We start from the raw sequence: 24,973 nt of genomic DNA, 5'->3' as shown, positions 1-24,973 counted from the left end.
GTTAGGGGTACATGGCAATTTTCAGCTATGCATAATTAAAGGAGTCATATTTTTCAACAACAAACAGTGCAATTAGAGACAACTAGGATAAAACGGCACTAACTAATGAATCACATCCCCTCTCCAACAGAAACTGCTGTATAGACCAAGCAAAACCATATGTTGCCGGTGGAACATATGGTTTTGCTTGACACCACCCCCGTTGTTAACATGTTAAAACTAAGAAATACATAGTGAATGTGTTTCAGATATTATGGAATTCGGTTGAAGGGAATTAGCATTTCAACTCAACTGTTTAAATGCTAATTTGTCTTTGGTTCGCACAATCTTTTGTTAATACCACACCAATCATATGCAGTTCTTCGCTGCTCTACGTATCTCAAGTCTTGCAAATTACTGGTAATTTTTGCTTGAAATAATGGGAAAGATGATGCTATTTGGGTAGATGACTTTGACGATGCACACAAAGAAACTGTTCTCGATGCCAAAAGTAGTGATAGCGAGTAGGATCTTCTTGGTAAGTCGCACCATTTTCAGTTTTTTTCTGAAAACTTTAGTTTCCAAAAATTCCCGCACGTATCTCGCAACACGATTTTTTAGCTTTACTTTTAGGAAAAAAGTTATATTCGAGTAAATACAGTATTTTTTTTAGCTTTCAAATTCTTACGTATGGATCATTGGTTAAAGACTGGATTTATAAAATCCCCAAAAGAGAGCAATAGAGCAAATACAAGTAGCTGTAGGCAACAAGGAAACGATATTGCATCTGGATCAAATGATATTGATAAGAGTGTGTCGTCTGACATCTCTAGAGAACCAAAATTTAAAAATAAATCATATTTTTTTTTGTTTACATGAACATATAAATTCAAATAAAATATTTAATTTTAATATTTTTAAATTAATTAATTTAAATTAATTAATTGATTAATTTATTTTTTAATTAATTAGGGGGGTACTTAGTAATAATGAAAATTTAAGAAGGGGTACGCGGATATCTGAAGTTTGAGAAACACTGGTTTAAACAAAAAGAAAAGAAAATGAAATGCCTGCTCAGTCACTACAAAATTAAACAAAGTCCATACTATTTTTATCTGGGAACAAAAGCAAGCAATGATCAGCTACAAACTCGACATCAATAGAATTCAAGATAGGCACTGTCAATACAAGAAATACCAACAGAAAAGAAGTGGAACTGGCAGAAGAATTTGAAAAGTATCATACAATAATAATCGCTGATGCAAAAACAAAAATAACAGCAGAAGAGATTCTTCTGTTTTTGTCTTTATTTTGGGACAATATAACTACAAGATGTATATTCAAGAGGCAGCAATGATTGGGGAAAGGAAATGGTAATTATAAAACATAAAGATAATCAATCTTCAGTGGGCAGGCAATTCGAAACAGTGACATGGCCAAACATCAGAATAGGGAACTGGACAATGAAATTATTTGTATATGCGATTCATATAAAAAGTTCTACTAAGGAAGAAATTTTTCAAAATCATTAGAGAAGGCAGCTAACAAAGAAAAGGGAAAGGCTAGTCCTTGTTGGAAATCTAAACAGCATAACAGAAAACGAATACCAGACTAACGTTTTTAGAATTAAAGAAAACAGCAAAGCTGCAAAATTAATAATATTGAAAAGTACCTTGTAGATTTATGTTCAAAACAGAATGGTCATTATTAATACCATGTTCCAGCATAAAGATGTGAACAAATTCATGTGATGAGAAGCTAAGAAAAATCGCACTATGTTACTATTGATAGGTGATTTCAATGGTTAAGGACACAAAAATATATAATAGATTTGAAATAGGAAATGATCACCATTTAGTTTTGAGCAGGATAAAAATGAATTTCATATCAAAAACAAAATATGTATGAAAGTTTTTTTTTTAATTAAAGCAGCTTTCAGAAGTGAATTGTGAACTCAAATATACAATATTATTCAAAACAAGAATCAAACCTTGGAAACACAGTGACAGATTCTGAAGGAAATACTAATTCAGCCAGGAAATCAAGTGTTGAAGTTATCTACAATGATAGAAAAATCTGAACTCTATGGCAAATTTAAACTCAAAAGGCAGTCTTGGTAAAGAAAACTTCTCAAAAATTTATAGCAAGTCAGAATGTGCCTTGGAGAATACAATGTAAGAAAGCTAAGCTAAGCTACTTTTACACGTAGCTCAAGAGTTATAAGAAGCTTTTTGTAATGACATAGAAAATAGTGAAAGTTTTTTCACTTGGTTATACTATAAAATAAAGATGCCAAGAAATTATATTCTTGGTTTCATCCTTTATCTAAGCATAAGCAAACAAAGTTTGTGCGTGAAGTAACTTCACGACTTGCCCACTGGTATATAGAGGCTAATGACTTCGCATCAATTGCCATAGTATCCCATAATGCAATGCACAGGATATTACAAACATTATACATGTCTGTAATATCCTTACAGACATGTATAATGCTATGCATTATGGGAAGGGCCACTATCCAGACTGGTTTTGACCTTGATTGAGTCTCATCAGTGAGAGCCAGACCCAGAAGTGATACCAAGGTTGAAGTAATGCAGAAGTCATATTTCCATATACAAGTAGTCAAAAGGTGTGAAAGACCAAATGAAAAACTTTCAACATCTCTAATCCAAAGTATTTTAGTAATAGGGTGTGACATCTTTTGACTACTTGTATATGGAATTATGATTTCCCTTTAATATAAATAGCTCAGAAAATCATTCAAATATAATGATCTGCATTTAAATTTTGTAGATAAGGAAAAGGCACAAGATATCAAGAAAACATGTTATATGGTTAACAGGAAGGTGGTGTAAAATTATGTAAAACAAGCATGCACTCAACTGTTGTTCAGCATTTTTATGGATCATGTTATGAAAGAAAGTGATATGAAACATATCAATAATGAAGATACAAATCTCAGCGCTTTGCTTTATGCCAATGTTGTTACACTAAAATCGAGTACAAATTTGGCATGAAAATCAGTAATAAAAAGAAAAAAACCATGAAAATAGGCAGAACACAGAAAACATCACCTACATTCTCTACAAGGAACCAACTTATAGAACAAATAAAATATCAGCTATTTAGGCACAATTTTTAGCCATGATAGCAAATTAAATATCAAAATAGACATCAAAATAAATAAAACTGATATTACTGAAGGGAGGGAGGGGGGGGTCAAATGAATAAAATAAGAATGTATATATATAATAAGACAGAAATTAATCAAAACACTAAACTAGGTGTATATTAAAAACTAAAATTGTACACAAGACAATATGCAAACCAATTTTAACTGATAGGCCTGAGAGTTGGCATAGAAATGGAACAGCTGATCGAAGACTAGACATGATTTTCCTGAAAAAAAAATAAATAAGGGGATGTGAACAGTGGCAGAATCATTAAAAATGAAGATATCAGGAAAGAACTTGAAATTGTTAACATATGTCAGTAGAGCTTATCTTAGGTAGTATACTCACTTGAAGAGAGTGGAAGAGAAAAGGTTAGCAAAAAAAAATAGTGTCAATGTAAGGAATGAAGGAAAAGACACAGAGGACAACAGATTTAGATGAAGTTATGCAATTAGAAATGGCTTAGAAGACCAAATTATAAGATCTGACAATACTGGAATCATGACAATAGATAGTCTTGGAGGAAAATGATTAATAGGAAATTTAATAAACTTACCTAGCACCAGCAATATCCTGTACCTTGAGAGTACATATCAGAAATCTGATAATGAACTAATGCTGATAAAAGCAGAATTTTTTTTTATTACATTCTGTATCACTTATTCATAATGCTGCAGAGAATTTTATTTAATTACACAAAACATCTGAAGGGACTACATTCTGGTAGGTGTAATGGGAAGATTAATTGATTCATGGTTTATTGGCACAAGGACAGCAAAAGTTATACTGAACGAAAGGAAAAGTTACAGCAGTACACAAAATAATAATAAACAGTAATAATTAATATTCAATACAAAAAGCAAACTTAAAAAAATTTGTAAATTAAGCAATGCAATTAGTAATAATATTTTTGGTTTACAGATCAAGTGTTGATCAATTTTATTAACTTAACCAACTAGTTTCGCCAACTTTAACTGTTGGCGTCTTCAGGGCACTTACATATAGGCTGAAACAATTTCACAATTATGTGTAACTATAAAATTGACAACAATAACTGTAAAAAACTGACTAGAATAATTACAAATAAAATAGTATCGAACGTGCGTGAAACATGTATCGCGTGTGCAAGATTAGCTAGCTATTGCTAAGGAACTTTCTGTAGTTTGTATTAAAGTTCATTTCTTTTGTTTTTAAAGATTTGAATAAGGTTTTCCTATCTCTGGGAATATTAGGCAGTGATTTCTGTTAAGGTTGACAGTAGAACGGGCGACTGTGGCTGCTTCTTTGAAAATTCTTGAATGGTAATCTTCCTCTAAGTAAGGGGAACAACTTTTGTCCCACTCGATGACATGGTTAGTTGTAGAGAAATGAGACGATAGGCCAGAAATGTCCTGTCTGTTGTTTTTGAAATAGCCAATGTGTCCTTTTTTTTTTGCCTGATTTCAAGGCTTCTTGAAGTCTGTCCGATGTAACTAGAGCCACACGAGCATGGAATATTATAAATTCCAGCATATTTATAGAAAGGGTGGTTGTCTTTTGGAGATCTTAATAGTTTACAAATAGATTCTATTGGTTTAAATGTTACTCTTATTTTGTGTTGTTTGAGGAGGCTGGCGATCTTGTAGGAGATGCCACTTACAAACGGAATTGCAATAGTTTTTATATATCGAATATCTTCTTGTTCTTTTTGTGGTGGTTCAGAGAAAAGGACTTTATTGACTAGTCTTCTTGGATAGCCATTCAAGTACAGATTGTTGGAAATTAATGTTAACTCATCTTGAAGGGTCTCGTTGTCTGTTGTGATGCAAATCGCTCTCTTCTTTAACATGTGTACAATGCTGAGTTTATGCGAGATGTGGTGAGAGGAGCTGAAATGTAGGTAGTGACCTGTATTGGTTAGTTTTCTGTACACCGATAGATTTATACTGCCATCAATTTGTTTTTTGATTAAGATGTCTAAAAACGGTAGTTGTTTTTCTCTTTCAGAGTAAATTTAATAGAATGATGGAAGGAATTGATCTTTTTGAGAAAATCATATAGGTCATCTTTATTGTTGTTCCACACGATGAAGATATCGTCCACATATCTGAACCAAATTTTAGGTGTGGGAATAATTTGGGATAGGATTTTATTTTCTAAGTCTTCCATAAAGAGGTCAGCACATGAAGGTGAGAGTGGGCTCCCCCATCGCCAAGCCTGTTAATTGTTGGTAGATCTTATTTTTCCACGAAAAGTAGTTAGAATTTAGGCAGTGAGCAAACAATGAGGTTATATCTTGTGGGAACAAGGTACTTAACATGTCAATGACCTCCACTACAGGAACGTTTGTAAAGAGAGAGGTGACATCTAGGCTGGCTAGAAGATCATTATCCAATATGTTGATGATTTTTAGCCTTTCCACAAAATGTTCGGAGTTTTTAATGTAACTCTCTGAGTTGTGGATGTGTTGTTGTAAGAGTTTCGAGAGATGTTTTGACAATAAGTAGGTAGGAGAGTTTATTGCATCAACGATTGGGGCATCAACGAATACCAATGAATTGCATAGTAATTCATTGGTATCATGGTGGCTTTTTAACGTCAGATCTTTCGTTAAAAGATGGTAAACGAACAAGTCAGATAGTAGATGGTTTACTTTGTCCTCATAGTCCTTTGAGTTCAGTATTACAGTACTGTTTCCTTTATCTGCTTTAAGTATTATGATGTCCTTGTTGTTTTTTAAATTATGAATAGTTCTATCCAATGAGGAGAAGTTTTGTTTTGAGGAATAGGGAGAGGAAAGTATTATACAACTTTTTAGTCTTAGATCATTTGCTGTGTGAAACGGTAATAATGAGATTTCTTTTTCTAGACTACTACAGATGAAAACCTTAGGAATCTGTTGAGGAGCTATTGCATAGTTGATCGATGGCAGTATAAATCTATCGGTGTACAGAAAACCAACCAATACAGGTCGCTACCTACATTTCAGCTCCTCTCACCACATCTCACATAAACTCAGCATTGTACACATATTAAAGAAGAGAGCGATTCACATCACAACAGATGAGACCCTTCAAGGTGAGTTAACATTAATTCCCAACAATCTGTACTTGAACGGCTATCCAAGAAGACTAATCAATAAAGTCCTTTTCTCTGAACCACCACAAAAAGAACAAGAAGATATTCAATATATAAAAACTATTGCAATTCCGTTTGTAAGTGGCATCTCCTACAAGCTCGCCAGCCTCCTCAAACAACACAAAATAAGAGTAACATTTAAACCAATAGAATCTATTCGTAAACTACTAAGATCTCCAAAAGACAACCACCCTTTCTATAAATATGCTGGAGTTTATAATATTCCATGCTCGTGTGGCTCTAGTTACATTGGACAGACTTCAAGAAGCCTTGAAATCAGGCAAAAAAAAAAGGGCACATTGGCTATTTCAAAAACAACAGATAGGACATTTCTGGCCTATCGTCTCATTTCTCTACAACTAACCATGTCATCGAGTGGGACAAAAGTTGTTCCCCTTATTTAGAGGAAGATTACCATTCAAGAATTTTCAAAGCAGCAGCCACAGTTGCCCTTTCTACTGTCAACCTTAACAGAAATCACGGCCTAATACTCCCAGAGATATGGAAAACCCTAATCAAATCTTTAAAAACAAAAGAAATGAACTTTAATACAAACTACAGAAAGTTCCTTAGCAATAGCTAGCTAATCTTGCACACGCGATACGTGTTTCACGCACGTTCGATACTATTTTATTTGTAATTATTCTAGTCAGTTTTTTACAGTTATTGTTGTCAATTTTATAGTTACACATAATTGTGAGATTGTTTCAGCCTATATGTAAGTGCCCTGAAGACGCCAACAGTTAAAGTTGGCGAAACTAGTTGGTTAAGTTAATAAAATTGATCAACACTTGATCTGTTAACCAAAAATATTATTACTAATTCTCAGGATCAAGAAAATAAACCTTCATTAAGCAATGCAATATCGATTAAAAAAATAGAATTCATAATCAAATATGCTTATATAAGTTAATTCTTCGTAAAAATTTAAAATTGTCATACAATTTGCCCATCTGCCTGAATGTACATGGCTCAGCTAAATAAGTAAAACTTTCATTCTTCTCTTGTCAAGTGTTGGCACTTCTCTATAATATTACTCAAATGGTGAGATGCATGTTATATTTTTCACACATAGGTGGGTCAACAGCCCTCAATAAATAAGAATGTGTAAGATCACTGTGACCTATGCAAAGCCCAGAAAGAACAACTTCGCCTAGTCTGTTTCTACATCAACTAGAATGACACAATGCTTAATTTCAGGCTTAACCTCATGCAATTTGCTTGTCAGTGCTCACTTCCATTAAGACTGCCATTTGGTAATTAGCTTTAATCTCATAAGCTATCCGAAGTCTGTATGTGGGACTGTCAAACAATGCATGGAAAAAGTATGAGCTGATTTAGCAGCTGCAATGTCATTTCCTTTAATTCAAATGTGGCTGGGACTCCAGCACAATCAAACATTAAAATTAAGGGTTTTCATTTTGTACAACAGTTGCAAAACCTCACAAAACACTGGATGTAGATTATACACAGGAGACAAGATGGTCTGTAAAGAACTCAATGAGTCTGTATAAATTACACACTTTGGATTTTTTCTTTTATATGCACAAGTTGAATTGGATGCAATTCTGCTGTATAATCACTTCAATCAAGCAGGATCTGTTTGGATATAATGTCAGGAAACAGCAGCCAACAGAGGTCTCATATCTTGAACCATCAGTACAGATGGGCAAGAAATCAGAGTAGATTTCTCTGTGTATTGTCTTGTATAAAATGCATACCAAAAGGACAAGTGGCAGTCTGATGTGTGTGATATCTTTTCTCTGAGATGCTCAATATCATATTGAGCATCTCAGAGAAAAGATACTAGTCCATGTAGAATGCTCTGGAAGACTATTTTTAGGACATGGTAAAGAGACAACTGTTTTTGGGTAAGTAACAGAGTAGGTTCATTTGCTTTAAAATAAAGACTGAATAGGCAATGTGCAAAAAGCACCAGTAGCTATTCATTATAACCAGATGGATAAGGTCAAACCATCAAAGTGTGCACCTCCCATGTTTAACTATAAACCTGGGACACATAATCAAGCTTTGAATATATGGTGGAGCAAGTACCATCAGCATGCCATTCTGTAGAGAATAGAGTGCAAAGGATATTCAATGTTTTTTTTGCACTTTTCCCTAAGATAATGAATGTGTGTAAGGAATGTAAGCTTTCTGTCAAAGATGAGTCCCAAGAAAACTTGGTCTGTGGTGCTACTAGAATACTTAGTCCCATTTTTAAATCAGGATCTGGGTGTAGGATGCATTTTCAGAAGTGTACACAGTTTTTTTCTGCTGAAAACCCTAACCCATTACTAAGAGCCCATGAAGAGACTTGTCAATTGCTTGTTGAAGTTGTCTTTCAATTACCCTCATGTTAAAAGAGTGATAGTAAATATGAAGTCATCAACATATAGAGAAGGGAGAAAGCGGCTTGGTGAATGAATTAACTTTAATAGCAAAGAATGTCATACTTAAGAGCATTGAGGAATGTCCTCTTCTTGATGATATGGTTGATAAACATGCTTCAATTTTGTTTCAATAAGGAAATATTGTGAGTAGGCATATTTAAATAAATTATAATATTGGAATAAATTCATATAAAATATTATTCTATTAGTATAATTTTCATCAAAATATCAAAGACATCTTCAGTCTTTCGGACAAACAAGAAGATCTTTTATTCGGTTAGAAGAATACAAGTCTTATATGCAATACCTTGAGGCTGAATAGTCTGGACTTGCAGAGCATGCTATCAACACTAGACAGAGTTCACTAGAACAAAACAAGAGTCCTTCACAAAGGTCGATTCCTCATGGAACAGCTTGTAAAACTTTACTTCTCTCCTAAGTTAAACAGATCCAATGGTCTACATTTATCCCCTTTGTGGGAGGTTAGGAAAGATTAACTGATTTAAAATGTACTAACTTTATTTAATTGCATGTGTGTGTGTGTGTGTGTGTGTGTGTGTGTGTGTGTGTGTGTGTGTGTGTGTGTGTTTTTAATAAGTTAGAAAATTTAATGACGTTTTAGGTGGAATTTTTTGGAATTGTCAATTATTGTTCGATTAGCTTTTAACACATACTGAAGATGCCTTTGATACTTAGGTGAAAATTATACCAATAAAATAATATTTTAAGTGAGTTTATTCTGGTATTATCTCTCTTTCTCTCTCTTGGATCTCCTCGTGTCTGAGGACTCGTGACCTTCCTGATGATGCTTTGCCATTTCTTTCTCCCTTGTGCTTCTCTTATTGCTTGTTCTAGTTTAAGTCCAGTGATTCTTGATATTTGGTCAATCCATCTGTTGGGGGGGAGGGGGTTCCCTCTTTTTCTTTTTCCACAAGGTTTACCTTGGATGATTATTTTTTCCAGGCAGTTGCCTTCCCTTCTGCATATGTGTCCAAAATATTGCACAATTCTCTTTTCAATGTTTATCAGTCTTGTGTGGATATTCAGTTCTTCTGAGATAATTTTACTTGTTTGATTTTCTGTCCAAGACACTTTAACATTCTTCTCCAGCACCAGAGCTCAAACACCTCAATTCTTCTATCATCTTTTGTCATTGTCCAAGACTCAGAAGCATAGACAAAGATCGTAAAAACTAAGGTTTCTATGAGCTTAATTTCGGTCTTTTTGGAGATGTGCCTGTCTTTCCAGATCTTAGTCAAATCTGTCATCTTTTTCTTAACTAGTGCTATTCTTCTTATCTCTTTTTTACATCCATCTTTTTTTGTTATTATCACTTCAAGGTAGTTGAAATTGTCGACAATTTCAATTCCTTTTATATCCATCTCTTCTGTGTTGTTTAAATCATTATTTTGGTTTAATCTTGATTTATTCGTAAACCATAGCTTAAGCTTTCCCATTCTAATTGATTTAGGATGGATTTTAATTGATGTTCGTCTGTGGCTATTATCACTGTGTTATCTGCGTATCGTAGGTTAGTGATTGTTCAGCCACCTAATTGAATGCCTCCATTCCACTTTTTTAGAGATCTTTTCTAGAGAGTAATGGTGAGAGTATGCATCTTTGTCTTGATCCTTTTTAACAATGGAATGCAGGGGTCAGCGAGATTTTAATTCTTACTGTTGCTTGATTCCCTTGATATACGTTCTTTATGAGGGTTACTAGATGGTTTGGTATTCCCGATTCTTGCATGATATCACATAAAATATCTCACCTCATACAGTCAAAGGCTGTATGAGGCGAGATATTTTATGTGATATCATGCAAATATCATTCAATAATTTCATGAATTAAGTTGAATTCCATTGCTTTTTTGTCTGATATTGGATATATGATCTCAAGTTCCTCGACTTTCTCAATCCTGCTTGTTCTTCTGAGATTTGATGGTCTATAAAACTTTGTAGACCATGTAGGTGGTTGCTTAAGGGTCAAAGCTGTATAACTGAGAGAAGACCTCCACATAACCTTCAAAGGAATGCGGAAAAACCGACAGGGTTTCTGACCTAATGTCCAATCCTCTCCTTCTCATGGTGCATCCTATTGGGTACCTGGATATTGAACAAACGAGGATAGGCTGGCAATTTGGGATTTAGCCAACCAAATTGTACTCCTATTGGCTTAAACCAAAATACAAAATGATGGTACAACATGACAAAATTTCATGCTGGTTGGGGCATCGCCCAGTTAAACAAGGCTCCCATTGTTTTCGCCAGGGAACCAGAGCAAACAGCGAAAAGTCAGCTAGCGGAACAAATCCTAAACCCATTCCAACTCAACATCACCAGATTTCATGATTGGTACTATCAACATAAGAAGCTATTAGAGTATTCGAGGGCTAGGGCCTCCTCTTTCAACTAATGAGGGTTACTAGATGGTTTGGTATTCCTGATTCTTGCATGATATCACATTCTTACTATATCACTTATGATATCACTACTAACATTCTTAGTAGTGGGCAGCAGCACTACTAGTATCTTGTAGTATACATGCTACAAGAGGCAGAGATCCAGAGGACTGACATGGCTACAACATAATAACCATGGGCAATGACAAATTGTTCGTCTCTATGGCCAGGATACTGAAGTAGAGAAGGCAACTGGAAACCACTATTATCAGCCGACGATAACCTTCATGATGATGATGCAGACCTATAACAGAGGGGCGACAGCCAGCCCAGCACACCAAGTCTGTACCGCTAAGCATGGAGGGGAAAGAAATGTACAACAGAGACCAAAATTTCACTAGGCTGAGGAATAATGATATCAACAAGACTGATGACACTCCCAGCTGACAAAATCACCAATCACATCATCATAAAATAATTCTCAGAAAGACCTTTAAGATAGGAACATAGGACATCAGAGGACTCCTGCAACCTGGGAAACTAGACATGATACAGAATGAAATGGAAGACAATAAGATACTAATCTTAGGGTTGGCTGAATTCACCCCACTGGAAAGAACGTGGTCATTTTACAACATAAGGGAAACGAGATGTTTTCTCTGGTCCAGACCATCATCAGCAAATTCCTGACATGTACCCTCAAGGGGTCTACAGGATATGATAGTATTACATGAAAAACTTACAACATTACTAACTTCCTACCTACAATTTTCGTCCAAATCAATCTTACCCATCAAGATTCCAATATTATCAGATCTTATACTTGTCTTTTAAGGCACTTTTTTCTATATCAATCAATCTATATCTTGGTCTTCTTCTGGGTCCTTTTCTTGCCAACCTGACAGAGAACACTTGTTTTGCTAATCTTTCCTCTCCCATTCTGTTTAAGTGACCATACCACCTGAGATTAGCTCTGCTAACACATTCCTGAATGCTGACAATGTCAAGTTCTTTCCTAATATCCTCGTTTTAAATATGATATTGCCATCAATGCCATCCGTTCATGCCCCCTAATCTTTCTTAGGATGTACATATCTGCAGTCTCTAGTCTTTGGTCAAGTGTTTTACTTCTAACCCAGCTCCCAGATCCAAAAGTTAAAATCTGTTTGAACACTGTCTTGTATACAGCTAATTTAGTGTTCCAACTAATTTCTCTCTTATTCCATATGAATTTATTCAATTGACTTACTACCATACCAGCTTTGTTGATTTTGTTGTCTATTTCCATATTTAATTTACCATCTTCATTAAAAATTGTGCCTAAGTAGCTGAAATGTTTTACTTGTTCCACAGGTTCTCCGTTCACAAAGCAGTTGACATTTTCAATGATTCTGCCTATTTTCATTGTCTTTGTCATTTTATTGCTAACCTTCATACCATATCTATTACAACAGCTATTCAATTTAGTCAGAGAATCTTGCAGACTTGTAGTGGATTTATTTAGAAGTACAACATCATCTGCATAAAGCAAAAGCTGACATTAACATCTCCAATTTTGATATCATGTTTAATACCATTTTCCTTCATAATGTGATCCATATAGATAATGAATAACAGAGGGGATAATGTACATCCTTGTCTCACACCAGATTTAAAATTAAACCATCTTCCTGTAATTCCTTCAATTCTAACTGCTGACTTACAACTCAAATACAGACTAACTATTGCTTGATATCATGCCCCACTGACACCGTACAACTGAAGCGTATCAAACAGCTTCTCTCTTGGCACCTTGTCATATGCCTTTTCCAGATCGACAAAACTTAAATACAGATCTTTGTTATATTCCCATGATTTCTCCACTATTTGTCGTAAAGTGAAGATCTGATCCTGACAGCCTCTATTTGGCCTGAATCCAGCTTGTTCTTCACCAAGCTTTTCTTCCACAATCCTTCTCAGCCGTTTCTCAAGTATACTGGCATAAATCTTACCAGGAACACTCAGTAGGGAAATATCTCTGTAATTCCTCCTCCTAGGGTTAGTAAGAGAGAAAAGCGACAGATAGAAAGCTTAAAGTAAAGAACCCTCATTAGGAGGGTTCACTTTCCTGTTTTAATTAAAATTTTCCAAAATTAAAGAGGTCTTTTAATATACTATATCTCTAGGCTGTGCCAAAGTTTTTTCCACGTTAAAGTAGATAAACTGATGTTCTCATTTCAGTGTTGGAAATAAGTTTGTTGCTTTATAAGCACTAGGGAATAACAGCATTGTATAACATGCAGTTAACATGGTATAGCAGCAGATGCTATTAAACATGGAGGAAAAGAGCTTTGGAAACAATTGCTAAATATCTGTAATACATCTAGTTACATTCAACATTCAATCTCAATGGAGAAAAGACTTAATAATACTAACTACTTAAGAAATGCAATTTGAACAATCCAGAAAATTACAGAGTAATCACACTACTTCCTAACACACTGAAAATCTATAACAGGATGCTTCTAAACTGAATTGCACTACATGTAACACCTCTTCTACTCAAAAATCAAGCAGGTTTCTTGATAAACAGAAGCACTGTTGAACACATCCATTATCTAAAGAGACTGCTAGAAGGAGCAAGAGATAAAATCCTTTCCTTCATTTAAAAACTTCATAGATTTCTCAAAGGCTTTCAATTCAATCAATAAACAAAGGATGTTCAAAATTCTCTGTTATTATGACATACCCTTAAAAATAATCAAAGCAATAGCAGAACCATACAGAACTATCACGCTCGGATAGTGGTTAATGGAGATATGACCGACAGTTTTCTTATTTCCACTGGAGTTCTTCAGAGAGACTCTTTGGCATCATATCTTTTCATTATTACCCATATGTATTCAGACTCGCAGGAAATTAGTACGAAATAATTCTTGAAAATTCGGCAAGACAAACCCACATGAGTAGTAGATTTTGTAGATAATGTGTTGATTACAAGAGTGATAGTAAATTGACTGCCCAAAACCACTTAGACAATTTATGTAAAATGCAGCACTGATCAGGTTGCAGTTAAATAGCAGTCCTAAAGAACAGAATAGAAGGAAATATTAGGCTAAATGACCAATGTGGTCATTGGTTATTTGGCCTAATATCAAGCCTTATATTCTGTTCTTTAGCCTTGAAGTAAATGATTTTCAGTACCTACATCAATACACTGACATGGTGAAAAGCAAATACAAAGGCCTTCAAAGCCCATAAAAGTGTAACATCTGGAAATCTAAATCTCACCATACGAATACCAAAATTTGTCTGTACAAAACCATCAGTCGATCCATATTTATATATGGTGCCCAGACATGGAACATTACTCAACAAGCAGTTAATATTCAATAGATGATATTTCTGTATATAATTCCCTATTCATACATGACTAAATGATGGATGGATGTCAACAGGACAACATGCCTTCGAACAATACTAAGACATATACAAGGTAATGGCATGAAGAATGACAGCAAAGACACCTAACAGAAAAAATTCAAAAATTCAACTGAGATGGTTGGGACTAACGTAGACATCCGCCATCACCTATATTCAGTATTTTTACTCTCTGCAAGCAAACTAATACACACAGAAAGAGGAAGACCAAAGAAACAGTTCTGGCAATACACAAGAAAACATTTTTGAAAATGAAGCTCATGAACATCTGATATTTGCCATTTGGAACAAAAGTGGGGTGCTTAAGGGTCAAAGCTGTATAACTGAGAGAAGACCTCCACATAACCTTTAAAGGAATGCTGAGAACCGACCAGGGCTTCTGACCAAATGTTCAGTCCTCACCTTCTCATGGTGCACCCTGTTAGGTATCTACCTGGATACTGAACAAATGAGGGGTGGGCTGTCAAATTTGTGATTTAGCTGACCAAATTGCATTCTTATTGGCTTAAACCACAATATTAAATGATGGTACGACATGACAACTTCATGCTGGCTGGGACGTCGCCTGGTTAAACAAGGCTCCCATTGTTTTCGCCAGGGAACCAGGGCAAACAATGAAAAGTCAGCTAGTGGAACAAATCCTAAAACCCATCCCAACTCAACATCACCAGATTTTATGATTGGTACTATCAACATAAGAAGCCTGAATGGCAAAGAAATGGAGCTAGCTGAGGAACTGGATAAGTACCAGATCGACATAATAGAGGTGACTGAAACAAAAAAGGCAAAAACTGGTGAGATCTTTCTGAGCAATAAATACAAAATGATATATTCAGGCAATGACAATCAAGGAAAAGGAGTAGCCATAGTACTCAACAATAAATACGAGGCTAATCTTCTTGAATGGCAGGCAGTGTCAAGTAGAGTGATTTGGGCAAATATCAGAATGGGGAACTGAACAATGAGACTTATTTGTGCCTATGGTCCCACAGAAAGTTTTACTAAGGTAGAAGTGGAGGAATTTTTTGAGGCTTTAGAAAAAGCAACTGACACAATGAAAAAGAAAAAGTTGGTCTTTGTTGGGGATCTAAATAGCAGAGTAGGAAATGATTGTCAGACATACAAAAATATTTTGGGAAAATTTGAAGAAAAGAGCAAAGCTAATAATAATGGCAAATATATGTTGGATTTCTGTTCAGGACATAGACTGGTTATTATTAACACTATGTTCCAACACAAAAATGTGCACAAATTCAGATGGAGAGAGGAGGCAAGGAATAAGAAAAGTCTCATTGACTATGTAATTGTTGATAGTGTGTTTTCTCCCTGGTGCAAGCCACCAGTGTACAGAGGATTTGAAATTGGAAGTGATCACTATTTAGTCTTGAGCAGGCTAAAATTGAATTTCATATCGAAAAGAATAACATGTAAGAAAGTTTTAAAGCAAATAAAAGTTGAGCAGCTCTCAGATGTGAACTGTAGACTAAAATACACAAAGATTATTGAAGAAAAAATGAAAACGTTTGAGAACAGGAACTAAACTTTAGAGATTCAGTAGCAAGCCTTGAAGAAAACCCCGATTGATTCAGCTAGAGAGGCACGTGGTGAGGTTGTCTGCAAGGATAGAAAAATCTTAACTCCATGGTGGACACAGGAAGTTAAAGTTAAAGAGTCAGTGAAGGAAAAGAAGAAAGATTATCAAAAGTTCCTGGCAAATAAATCAGCTTGTGCTCTTAAAGAATACAGAGACAAATGTAAGAAAGCTAAACAGTTTGTAAAACTAGCTAAACAAAAGTCATGGGAGGACTTTGGCAAGAACATAGAAAATAAATATCAAGGCATACAGTCAGCAATATATATCCATACTTGAAGTAAAAAAAGCCATCAAAGGCTTGAAATGTGAAAAGGCAGCAGGAGTAGATGATACTCAACCAGAAATGCTTAAGTATGGTGGTATAAAAGTCTTACAGTGGCTGCACTGCATAGTTCAGAAGGCCTGGACAGAGAGGCAAATTCCCGATGATTGGAGCAGAGCTTTCATAGTACCCATATATAAAAAGGGAAATAAAACTGAATGTGAGAATTACAGAGGTATTTCCCTACTGAGTGTTCCTGGTAAGATTTATGCCAGTATACTTGAGAAACGATTGAGAAGGATCATGGAAGAGAAGCATGGAGAAGAACAAGCTGGATTCAGGTCAAATAGAGGCTATCTGGCCTGAAACTAACAGTAAAATCAGGATCAGATTTTCACTTTACGACAAATAGTGGAGAAATCATGGGAATATAACAAAGATCTGTATTTAAGTTTTGTCAATCTGGAAAAGGCATATGACAAGGTGCCAAGAGAGAAGCTGTTTGATACGCTACAGTTGTATGGTGTCAGTGGGGCATGATATCAAGCAATAGTTAGTCTGTATTTGAGTTGTAAGTCAGCGGTTAGAAGTGAAGGAATTACAGGAAGATGGTTTAATGTTAAATCTGGTGTGAGACAAGGATGTACATTATCCCCTCTGTTATTCATTATCTATATGGATCACATTATGAAGGAAAATGGTATTAAACATGATATCAAAATTGGAGATGTTAATGTGAGCGCTTTGCTTTATGCAGATGACATTATACTTCGAATAAATCCGGTACAAGATTTCCTGACTAAATTAAATAACTGTTGTAATAGATATGGTAAGAAGGTCAGCAATAACAAGACAAAGACAATAAAAATAGGCAGAAGCATTGAAAATATCAACCGTATTTTGAATGGAGAACCTACAGAACAAGTAAAACATTTCAGCTACTTAGGCACAATTTTTAGTAAAAATGGGAAATTTAATAAGGAAATAGACAACAAAATCAACAAAGCTGGTATGGTAGGAAGTCAACTGAATAAATTTATATGGAATAAGAGAGAAATTAGTCAAAATACTAAATTAGCTGTATGCAGGACAGTGTTCAAACCAATATTAACTTATAGATCTGAGAGCTGGGTCAGAAGTAAAACACTTGACCAAAGACAGCAGATATGAGAATCCTGAGAAAGGCGCGGATGGCGTCAGTAGCAATATCGTATTAAAAACCAAGATATTAGGAAAGAACTTGACATTATTAGCATCGAGGAATGTGTTAGCAGAGCTAATCTCAGGTGGTATGGTCAGTTAAACAGAATGGGAGAGGAAAGATTAGCAAAACACGTGTTCTCTGCCATGTTGGCAGTAAAAAGACCAAGAGGAAGAGCAAGATATCGGTGGATCGATACAGTAAAAAGTGCCTTAGAAGATAGAGAAATATAAGATCTGATAATATGAGAAATTTTCTTTTGGATTTATTAGCGGACCATAGTTCTTTATAAATATATACAATCGTCGACAAGTTTTAATAAATAATAAATCCAAAAGAAAATTTCTCATACTTGGTATAAAGGGACCAAATATTAACAGTTACAAAGATCTGATAATGTAAAAGTCTTGACAGGTAACAGATTTATTTGGAGGAAAATTGTAGATAGGAAGTTAGTAATGATGTAAGTTTTTCATGTAATACTATCATATCCTGTACACCCCTTGAGGGTAAATGTCAGGAATTTGATGATGATAAAACAGAGCAACCTGCCTAACTTTCATCTAATAGACTAACTCCATGAGTTTTTGCTATATGAATATGTCTATATATAATTCCATATTTGTCCATGAATAAACGATAACTTGATGTCATCAGGACCTACTGAGCTGGAATGTTCAAGTAAAATAGGTATTTTTTAGTTCCTTCTTAAAGAATGGCTGATTGTGCAGCTCTAATCCTTTGGCAGAAAAGCTTAGCTGCTGTTTCTTTTGTTGCTCTTTGAATATTAAGAAATGAGGATGACATGAAGCTGTTCCTAAGATTCTGGGAAGTTTTTACCCAGTGTCTACAAAACCTTTAGGATCAGCAACAACACATCCATTATGTTCCAAGCTAGACAAATTGTGTGCTCTGTATCTACCTTTCATTTTCCAGATTTTACTCCATACAATTTTTGCAGGGAAGCAAAACATGGATCATAAAATGGAAAGATGAAAAACGAATTCAAATAGCAGAAACAAAATTTCTCAGAAAAACAGTTGGATATACCAAGGGGGACCATAAAACAAAAGAAGAAATTTTACAATCCCTGAATATAAAACCAATGAATCACTACACAGGACAGTATAAACAAAAATGGATAGAACATTTAAATTGAATGGACAACAGCAGACTACCGAAAATATTATACAGATATAAAATAAGTGGAAAAAGAAGAATCGGAAAACCAAGAAAAAGATGGCATGAGACCGGAATAGGCCACTTCGCCTAAAATCCATGTTAGGAAGAAGACAAAATTTGCACTGGTTGTTTGATTAATTCATGATGTAAACTGGATCCAAGATTGATTTTTTGGCTGATGTCTCACATAATAGGCCTTAGCCCGAGCATGTTTAAAAGCTATTAAGTTTGTTTTGGTAGGGTATTCTATGAAATAAATTGCATGCTTTAATTTGATCTTTTTGGACTGCTTGGCACTCAGCAAGATGTTTTACAAACTGCAGTTGTTGCTACATGGACAATACAACCTGTTACAAACTTTGCTACTTTGTTGATGGGTGTTTGGCTGCCTCCTTCAGCAATAAATTTTGCATTATGGAAAAAAGCATTCCAGTCAGTCTGATTTGTTTTCCACATGGACTGTAAGAGAACATGGTTCATGTGAAGATAACAGGAGAATTTTGTGCAAATAACAGGAGAATAGTCACTTTCGACATCCCACATGAGCAGTAGAAAAATGGCAGGGAAGCAGATTGTTAAGATCTATTGCAGAATATGAGAGGGTAGACATACAGAAGAAATTATTGAATCTATTATTCAAAAGGGAGAGGTCATTATTGTCAAAGATTCATTCAATGATGCAATCACTTCCATTTATGTAGCACTACCCCGTAGTGTTGTGCCCATTAAACCCACCCATAAAAAGTATGGGCTCAGACAGTTGCAAGATTTCATTTAATTCAGCACCGGGTGGGTAAATAAATTGAACATACTGAAATAAGAAATCACACAGGCAGGGTGAATTGCTACTGCTTCCAGAGCAGTATTAAGTTGGGCATGATGGAAAGGAGCATGACTACCCACTAGGATAACTACTCCACCATGAGCAGGACTATCTCCAGTTCTGTCCTTGAAAACAATGGTGAAATTCCTTAATGTAGGATCCTCACTAGGATTTTAAATTTGTTTCCTCCACACAAAAATAGGAAGGCTTGTGTTTCTGCTGCAAAATTTGATATCATTAAGATTCTGTCGAAATCCACAACAGTTCCATCGTGAAAATGTTCCAATTGTTTTGGCTTTGTAGATTTGTCTGATTTTCTAGGACCTTGAAGGCTTAGCTTTGTCCGATTAATATTTATCAACTGAGTTTGGGAAGTACGGATGGCCAGTGTCCATCTCTCTTCCTCTGGAAAACTATTCAATACATCATCTGATGTGTCAGGGTCATTTGGTAATAGTTTACTTTTAATGGCATACCAAAGTATCCTTTTTTTTTCTTTTTTTTTTTTGTAAAGGTGTCTGGCGGTTAATTTTTAAGTGATATCCTGAACCATAATTTTTTTGACAAGCAGATTCTTGTTGAACGAAACCATTTTTGGAGTTGTTTCTAGAGTGAGACTGTAGATCATGTGACTGATGCACTCAGCGGAGAACGTGAAGTAGTCACGATCATAAAGTTCGGGTATGGTGAAATTATCAGATGGTGGAATAGATATACAAGTTTAAGTTGTTGAAATTTTCCTAACTGCCACCTTCTCAGCATAAGAGGATCCCGGATGTAGTGGTGACAACTTCCTTTTTTTTTGCATCCTGATATGATATATTTTGCTCTGTTTTAATCTTTTGTATTTCTTTTTCATCTTTCCACTTTTAACATGCACAGGAGTAAGCTAGATGATCTGTCTGACATTTAACATATTTAACTTTCTTTGCAGAGCAATAAATGTTATCATGGTCCTTACTAACACGTTGGATACATGTGGTAGAACAGTGATTCTTAACCTTTTTAAAGTCACGGACCACTTTTGATTATAAGAAAAATTTGATGAACACCAAAGGCATTAGGGTCATAAAATTAACAATAAAAATATGCATGGAATTGCCTTTTATAAAAATGGAACTTATTTTAATGTGATACTTGAGCTTGTCCGCTTTTGCAGATTTCAGCCATATCAGGTCTAATATGTGATATAGCTACGTTCATCTCCTTGTCTATATCAGTAAGTCTTTCACGCTTTTTAGTTTTTATATTGGTTAATATTGAGAAACCGAGCTCCCAGTTGAAAACTAACAAAATTTTTAGTGCTCTTGTGGAGAGAGCTGGGTATTCCGATTGGACAACAATCAAAAATTCCTCAAGAGTTATTTCAGAGAATTTCATTTTTAGAGTACGATCCATTGACAATGTAACTAATTGTTCTTCTTATAACAAAAATTCACAACTTGATGTATTAACTGTGCCAAATGGATTTCGTATCCAGTCATAATTGTGTGTATTTAAGGAAGGAAAGTAACTTGAAATCTTTTCTTCCAATATTGTTAATTGTTCTGTTATAACGGAAATAATTCCCTCGACATTTTTATTCAGAGTAGCCAATTACACTCAGAACTGTGTCATGTGACATCTTTCGCTGGCGGAACACTTGTAACCAGTTCATGGAACACAAGTGTTCTGGGGAACAACGGTTAAGAACCACTGTGGTAGAACATAAACAGGCAGTTTAAGCATGCCCATATTTCTGACACTCAAATCATCTTAGTGGATTAGGGATATACAGTATAACAGGACAGTTGAGATACTCTGCTTTTACAGATGATGGAGGATTAGTTATCAAAAGTAAGAACGATGTTCCTGGTCAGAACCAGGTGACCATCCCTATGCAACAATACGAGCCTCGCACCTGTCACTCCTTGATCTTTGAGCTTTTAACATATCTCTTCATCAGGATCAAGGAGATCTCATTCTGATATCACTTCTCCACAAGAATGAATGGTGTTCCACCCATTGGTGTGAAATGAATGGTATTCCCAGTAGTTTTTCAGAATGTTGCTGACATGTTTCCAAAAAGATATCACCAAAAAATAGTTTTAAACATAGTTTTGGGAGAAACTGCCAATTCTTAAAATTTTTGAATAAAGAAGGGTGACATTTCCCCTATTGGCTTTTCACCTGTTGCATGAATGATCAGAAACACTTTTGTTTCTTACTTCTGTTATTAAATGATGGACCCCCTGAAACATTTGAGAATGAAGAATTCAAGCTCAAGAAGGGGGGGGGGGTATCCAGTGCAAGAGCACCCAATCAACCATAGAACCATACAAAGAAGCCTACTAACCAGCAAACAATGACTGCACATGATAGTGGAACCAAGGCTATCCTGGACACTATACCAGCACCACAGTAGCATTGGTAAAAGAATTATTGCAACTCCACTGACCCTTGCAGGCAAGCTCAAGCTGAATGATCCTGGACAGGCCATCCAGGATCTTGCTGAAGCAGAGGCCAAAGTAGCACAAGACTACCAGGATCTCCTTTCTGTATGTCCATGGGTTGCACCACACAGCAATCAGGGCAGCAGAGCACTAGATCCTACCAATGGTAGCCTGGAAGAAAGGATAGTAAAAAAAATCATCAGAAGTAAAGCAAAGAATATGGGAAGAAAAGCAAAGAAAAAGAGCCAGTAAGATCACTGGAAGGTCCCCTCCACCACGAACAGGTGCCCTATGAGGAGGGCTATGGGAAGATATACTTACAATGTAACTGGAATCTAGAACTATGCTTTTGAAATAGAAGTCATAAAAATAATATGACCAGGATTTTACTGAATAACAACCCAATTCAATATGGTGGAGTAATGAGAATTTTTGCATCCTGTGCATAAATGTGCTATAAATACTTAGTACATTATTGCAGCAATTATTTAAAGTGAAAAAAGTTTACTTTAAGTTTTGTGCTCCAAAACTGATGAACAAGGCTATATGTTTTCATCATCAGTTATAGTTTCCTAAGTGTTTAGTTTAACTTTTCCTAATAAAACATAAAGAAAATAATTCTGTAACTTACCCAGTTGGTAACTGGAATGAAAAAAGAAACTCATGGTGTCCTTCTGACAGAACTTCTCGACCATCACCACTTTCTGAAATAACAATTGGAAAAAACTGATATGAATATTAAAAAAGAATTACTGTTTAGGTGATTTTATATGTATTTTTATGCCAGTTATGAAAATGAAATCAACCTTGATTAATGCACAAATTTAGAATTTTGTAAAATAGGTAAAAATTTTTCTCATAACAAATCAACTCATCAGGAGTGGGAATCAGTCTCTTTTCCTGCTCTGAAAGTTTGAGCAGATCGCTGCTTGCTTGTTCCTGTTTGGTATGGTAGGAATAAGGTATTGGATGTATGTGTGTGTGTGAGAGAGAAGTAGAATTGTTTCATACTATTTCATATTATATTTCAATATATTATATTATATTTCATTATATTGTTTCATGCTATGTTAAGAAGCATATTTCATTCCATCTTACATATTTTAATTATTCCATTCCATTTTACATATTACAAAAATATGTCCTTTGGTCATGTTGGGAAATTGATATGTTGGTTAATTAGGATATGTTTAACAGAATGTGCAACTATGTAGTACTGTAATAAATTTAGTTTAATCCTTTATCCCAGTGAGAGCAATCCCAGTCTTCCCAGTGAGAGCAATCCCTTCACCCCAGTGAGAAAAATAAACTTTCAATATGCAGTACTACTCAAGTCAGATGACATGGTAACCAATTCAAGGACTGTGTAGCTGAAGGTTTAATTTTTTGAAGGTTAGATAATTGAGAGAGGTTGTAAACTTCTCATTTATCCAGCCTTTAAATAACCAAACCCTCAGCTACTCAGCCCTTGTACATTAGTACTATGGATGGACTAAGGTTATATTATTATATATTAAGGTTATATTATATACAGGACACATGTAAGGAAGGAAATGGATTTTATTCAATTATTAAGGGATAACTATCTGAGACAGCATGTAATTGAAAATACTAGGGGTGTGAGAGTGCTTGACCTGGTAATAGCATCTCACAATTTGACTGTAATGAACATGACCATGTTGCCACCTATTGGTGAGAGTGATCATAAGGTCTTGACCTGGGAAATGGCTAAAGGTGTGGAATTTTTGATTAAGACAGGGTATACGTGGAATTACTGTGCTGGCAAGTTTGACAAGCTTGGGAGATTGCTTAGATAAGTGCCATGGCATGTACAACTGCAAGGGCTGGACGTCGATAGCGCATGGGAAGTGGTCAAGGAGCATTTACAGGAGGTTATGGCTGATTGTATACCTAGGGTCCGAATAGTAAAACAAGTAGGGGTTAAATGGATGAATAACACCATTAAGCTTGAGCTGCAAAAAAAGAAACAACTGTGGAGGGAACTTAAAGAAAGGGGTGACCTGCAGGCACACGAACGGTATAAAGTGCAGGCCAGAAGGGTAACGAGTGTGGTAAAAACAGCAAAAGCCGATTATGAAAGGAAACCAGCTATGCAAGCAAAAGAGAATCCCAAACAGTTCTTTTATGCTGCAAGCAAGAAAAAAACAGTACATGGCAAAATGATTTTAAGGAATGACGATGGTAAGGTCACTGAACCAGTCGATATAGTGGAGTTACTGAGCGTGCACTTTGCAAAAGTATATCATCCAGGTGGCGACATTGAATAAATGAAGGAACCATTAGTTTATACGGAAATTGTGATGAATGAAGTTGAGGTGAATAGTCTATTACAGAACCTTTAATGTGAATACATCTGTGGGATTGGATGGTATACCGGCATGGGTCTTGCGTGAAGCAGCTAAAGAATTATCAGTGCCCTTGACAATGTTGTTTAATCTGAGTCTCGGGTCTGGTTTAGTCCCAAAGGCGTGGAAAGAGGGGAAAATAGTTTCACTGCATAAAGGAGGATCCAAGACTATGGTGGCAAATTACCGACCGATCAGCATATCAGGAGTCGTTGTCAAGGTCTTGGAGAAAGTAGTCAAGGGAAAAATACAGGAATGGATTGATGAAAATTAGATATGGTACAGGGGACAGCATGGCTTTGTGAAGGGTAGATCATGCCTCAGTAACTTGCTCAAGTTTTATAACAAGGTGATGGCAGAACTGGATAAGGGAAATGGGTTTACAGTGATACTGCTGGACCTGGCAAAAGCGTTCGACAGGATACCACATGGAATTCTAATCCGTAAACTACAACATATGGGAATGGATATAGGGTTGGTGAGATGGATAGGTGGGTGGTTGATGGAGAGATATCAAAGAGTAGTTTATTCAGGAGTAGAGTCCAAAAGACGGCATGTGACTAGTGGTGTGCCGCAGGGTTCTGTTCTTGGACCACTGCTGTTTAATCTGTTCATTAACGATATAGGGAA

At 35.6% G+C, this 24,973-nt stretch overlaps 1 protein-coding gene across 1 annotated transcript in view; it reads right to left on the bottom strand.

Annotated features, from left to right (window-relative positions):
* The window catches only part of LOC150100340 (arrestin domain-containing protein 3-like), a 239,247-nt gene that overhangs the window by 158,222 nt on the left and 56,052 nt on the right, over positions 1–24,973 (bottom strand). The window contains exon 2 of the mRNA XM_090402376.1: positions 22,609–22,681. Coding sequence (XP_090258502.1) covers positions 22,609–22,681 — 73 coding nt within the window. The remainder of the gene's footprint in view (positions 1–22,608; positions 22,682–24,973) is intronic.

The sequence above is a fragment of the Typopeltis vanoorti genome, chromosome 13, assembly GCF_054136105.1.
Source record: "Typopeltis vanoorti isolate ZY-2024b chromosome 13, IOZ_Tvanoo_1.0, whole genome shotgun sequence".
Classification (NCBI taxonomy): domain Eukaryota; kingdom Metazoa; phylum Arthropoda; class Arachnida; order Uropygi; family Thelyphonidae; genus Typopeltis; species Typopeltis vanoorti.
The sequence above is the reverse complement of the archived record's forward strand: the minus strand, read 5'-3'. Positions and strand labels throughout refer to the sequence as shown.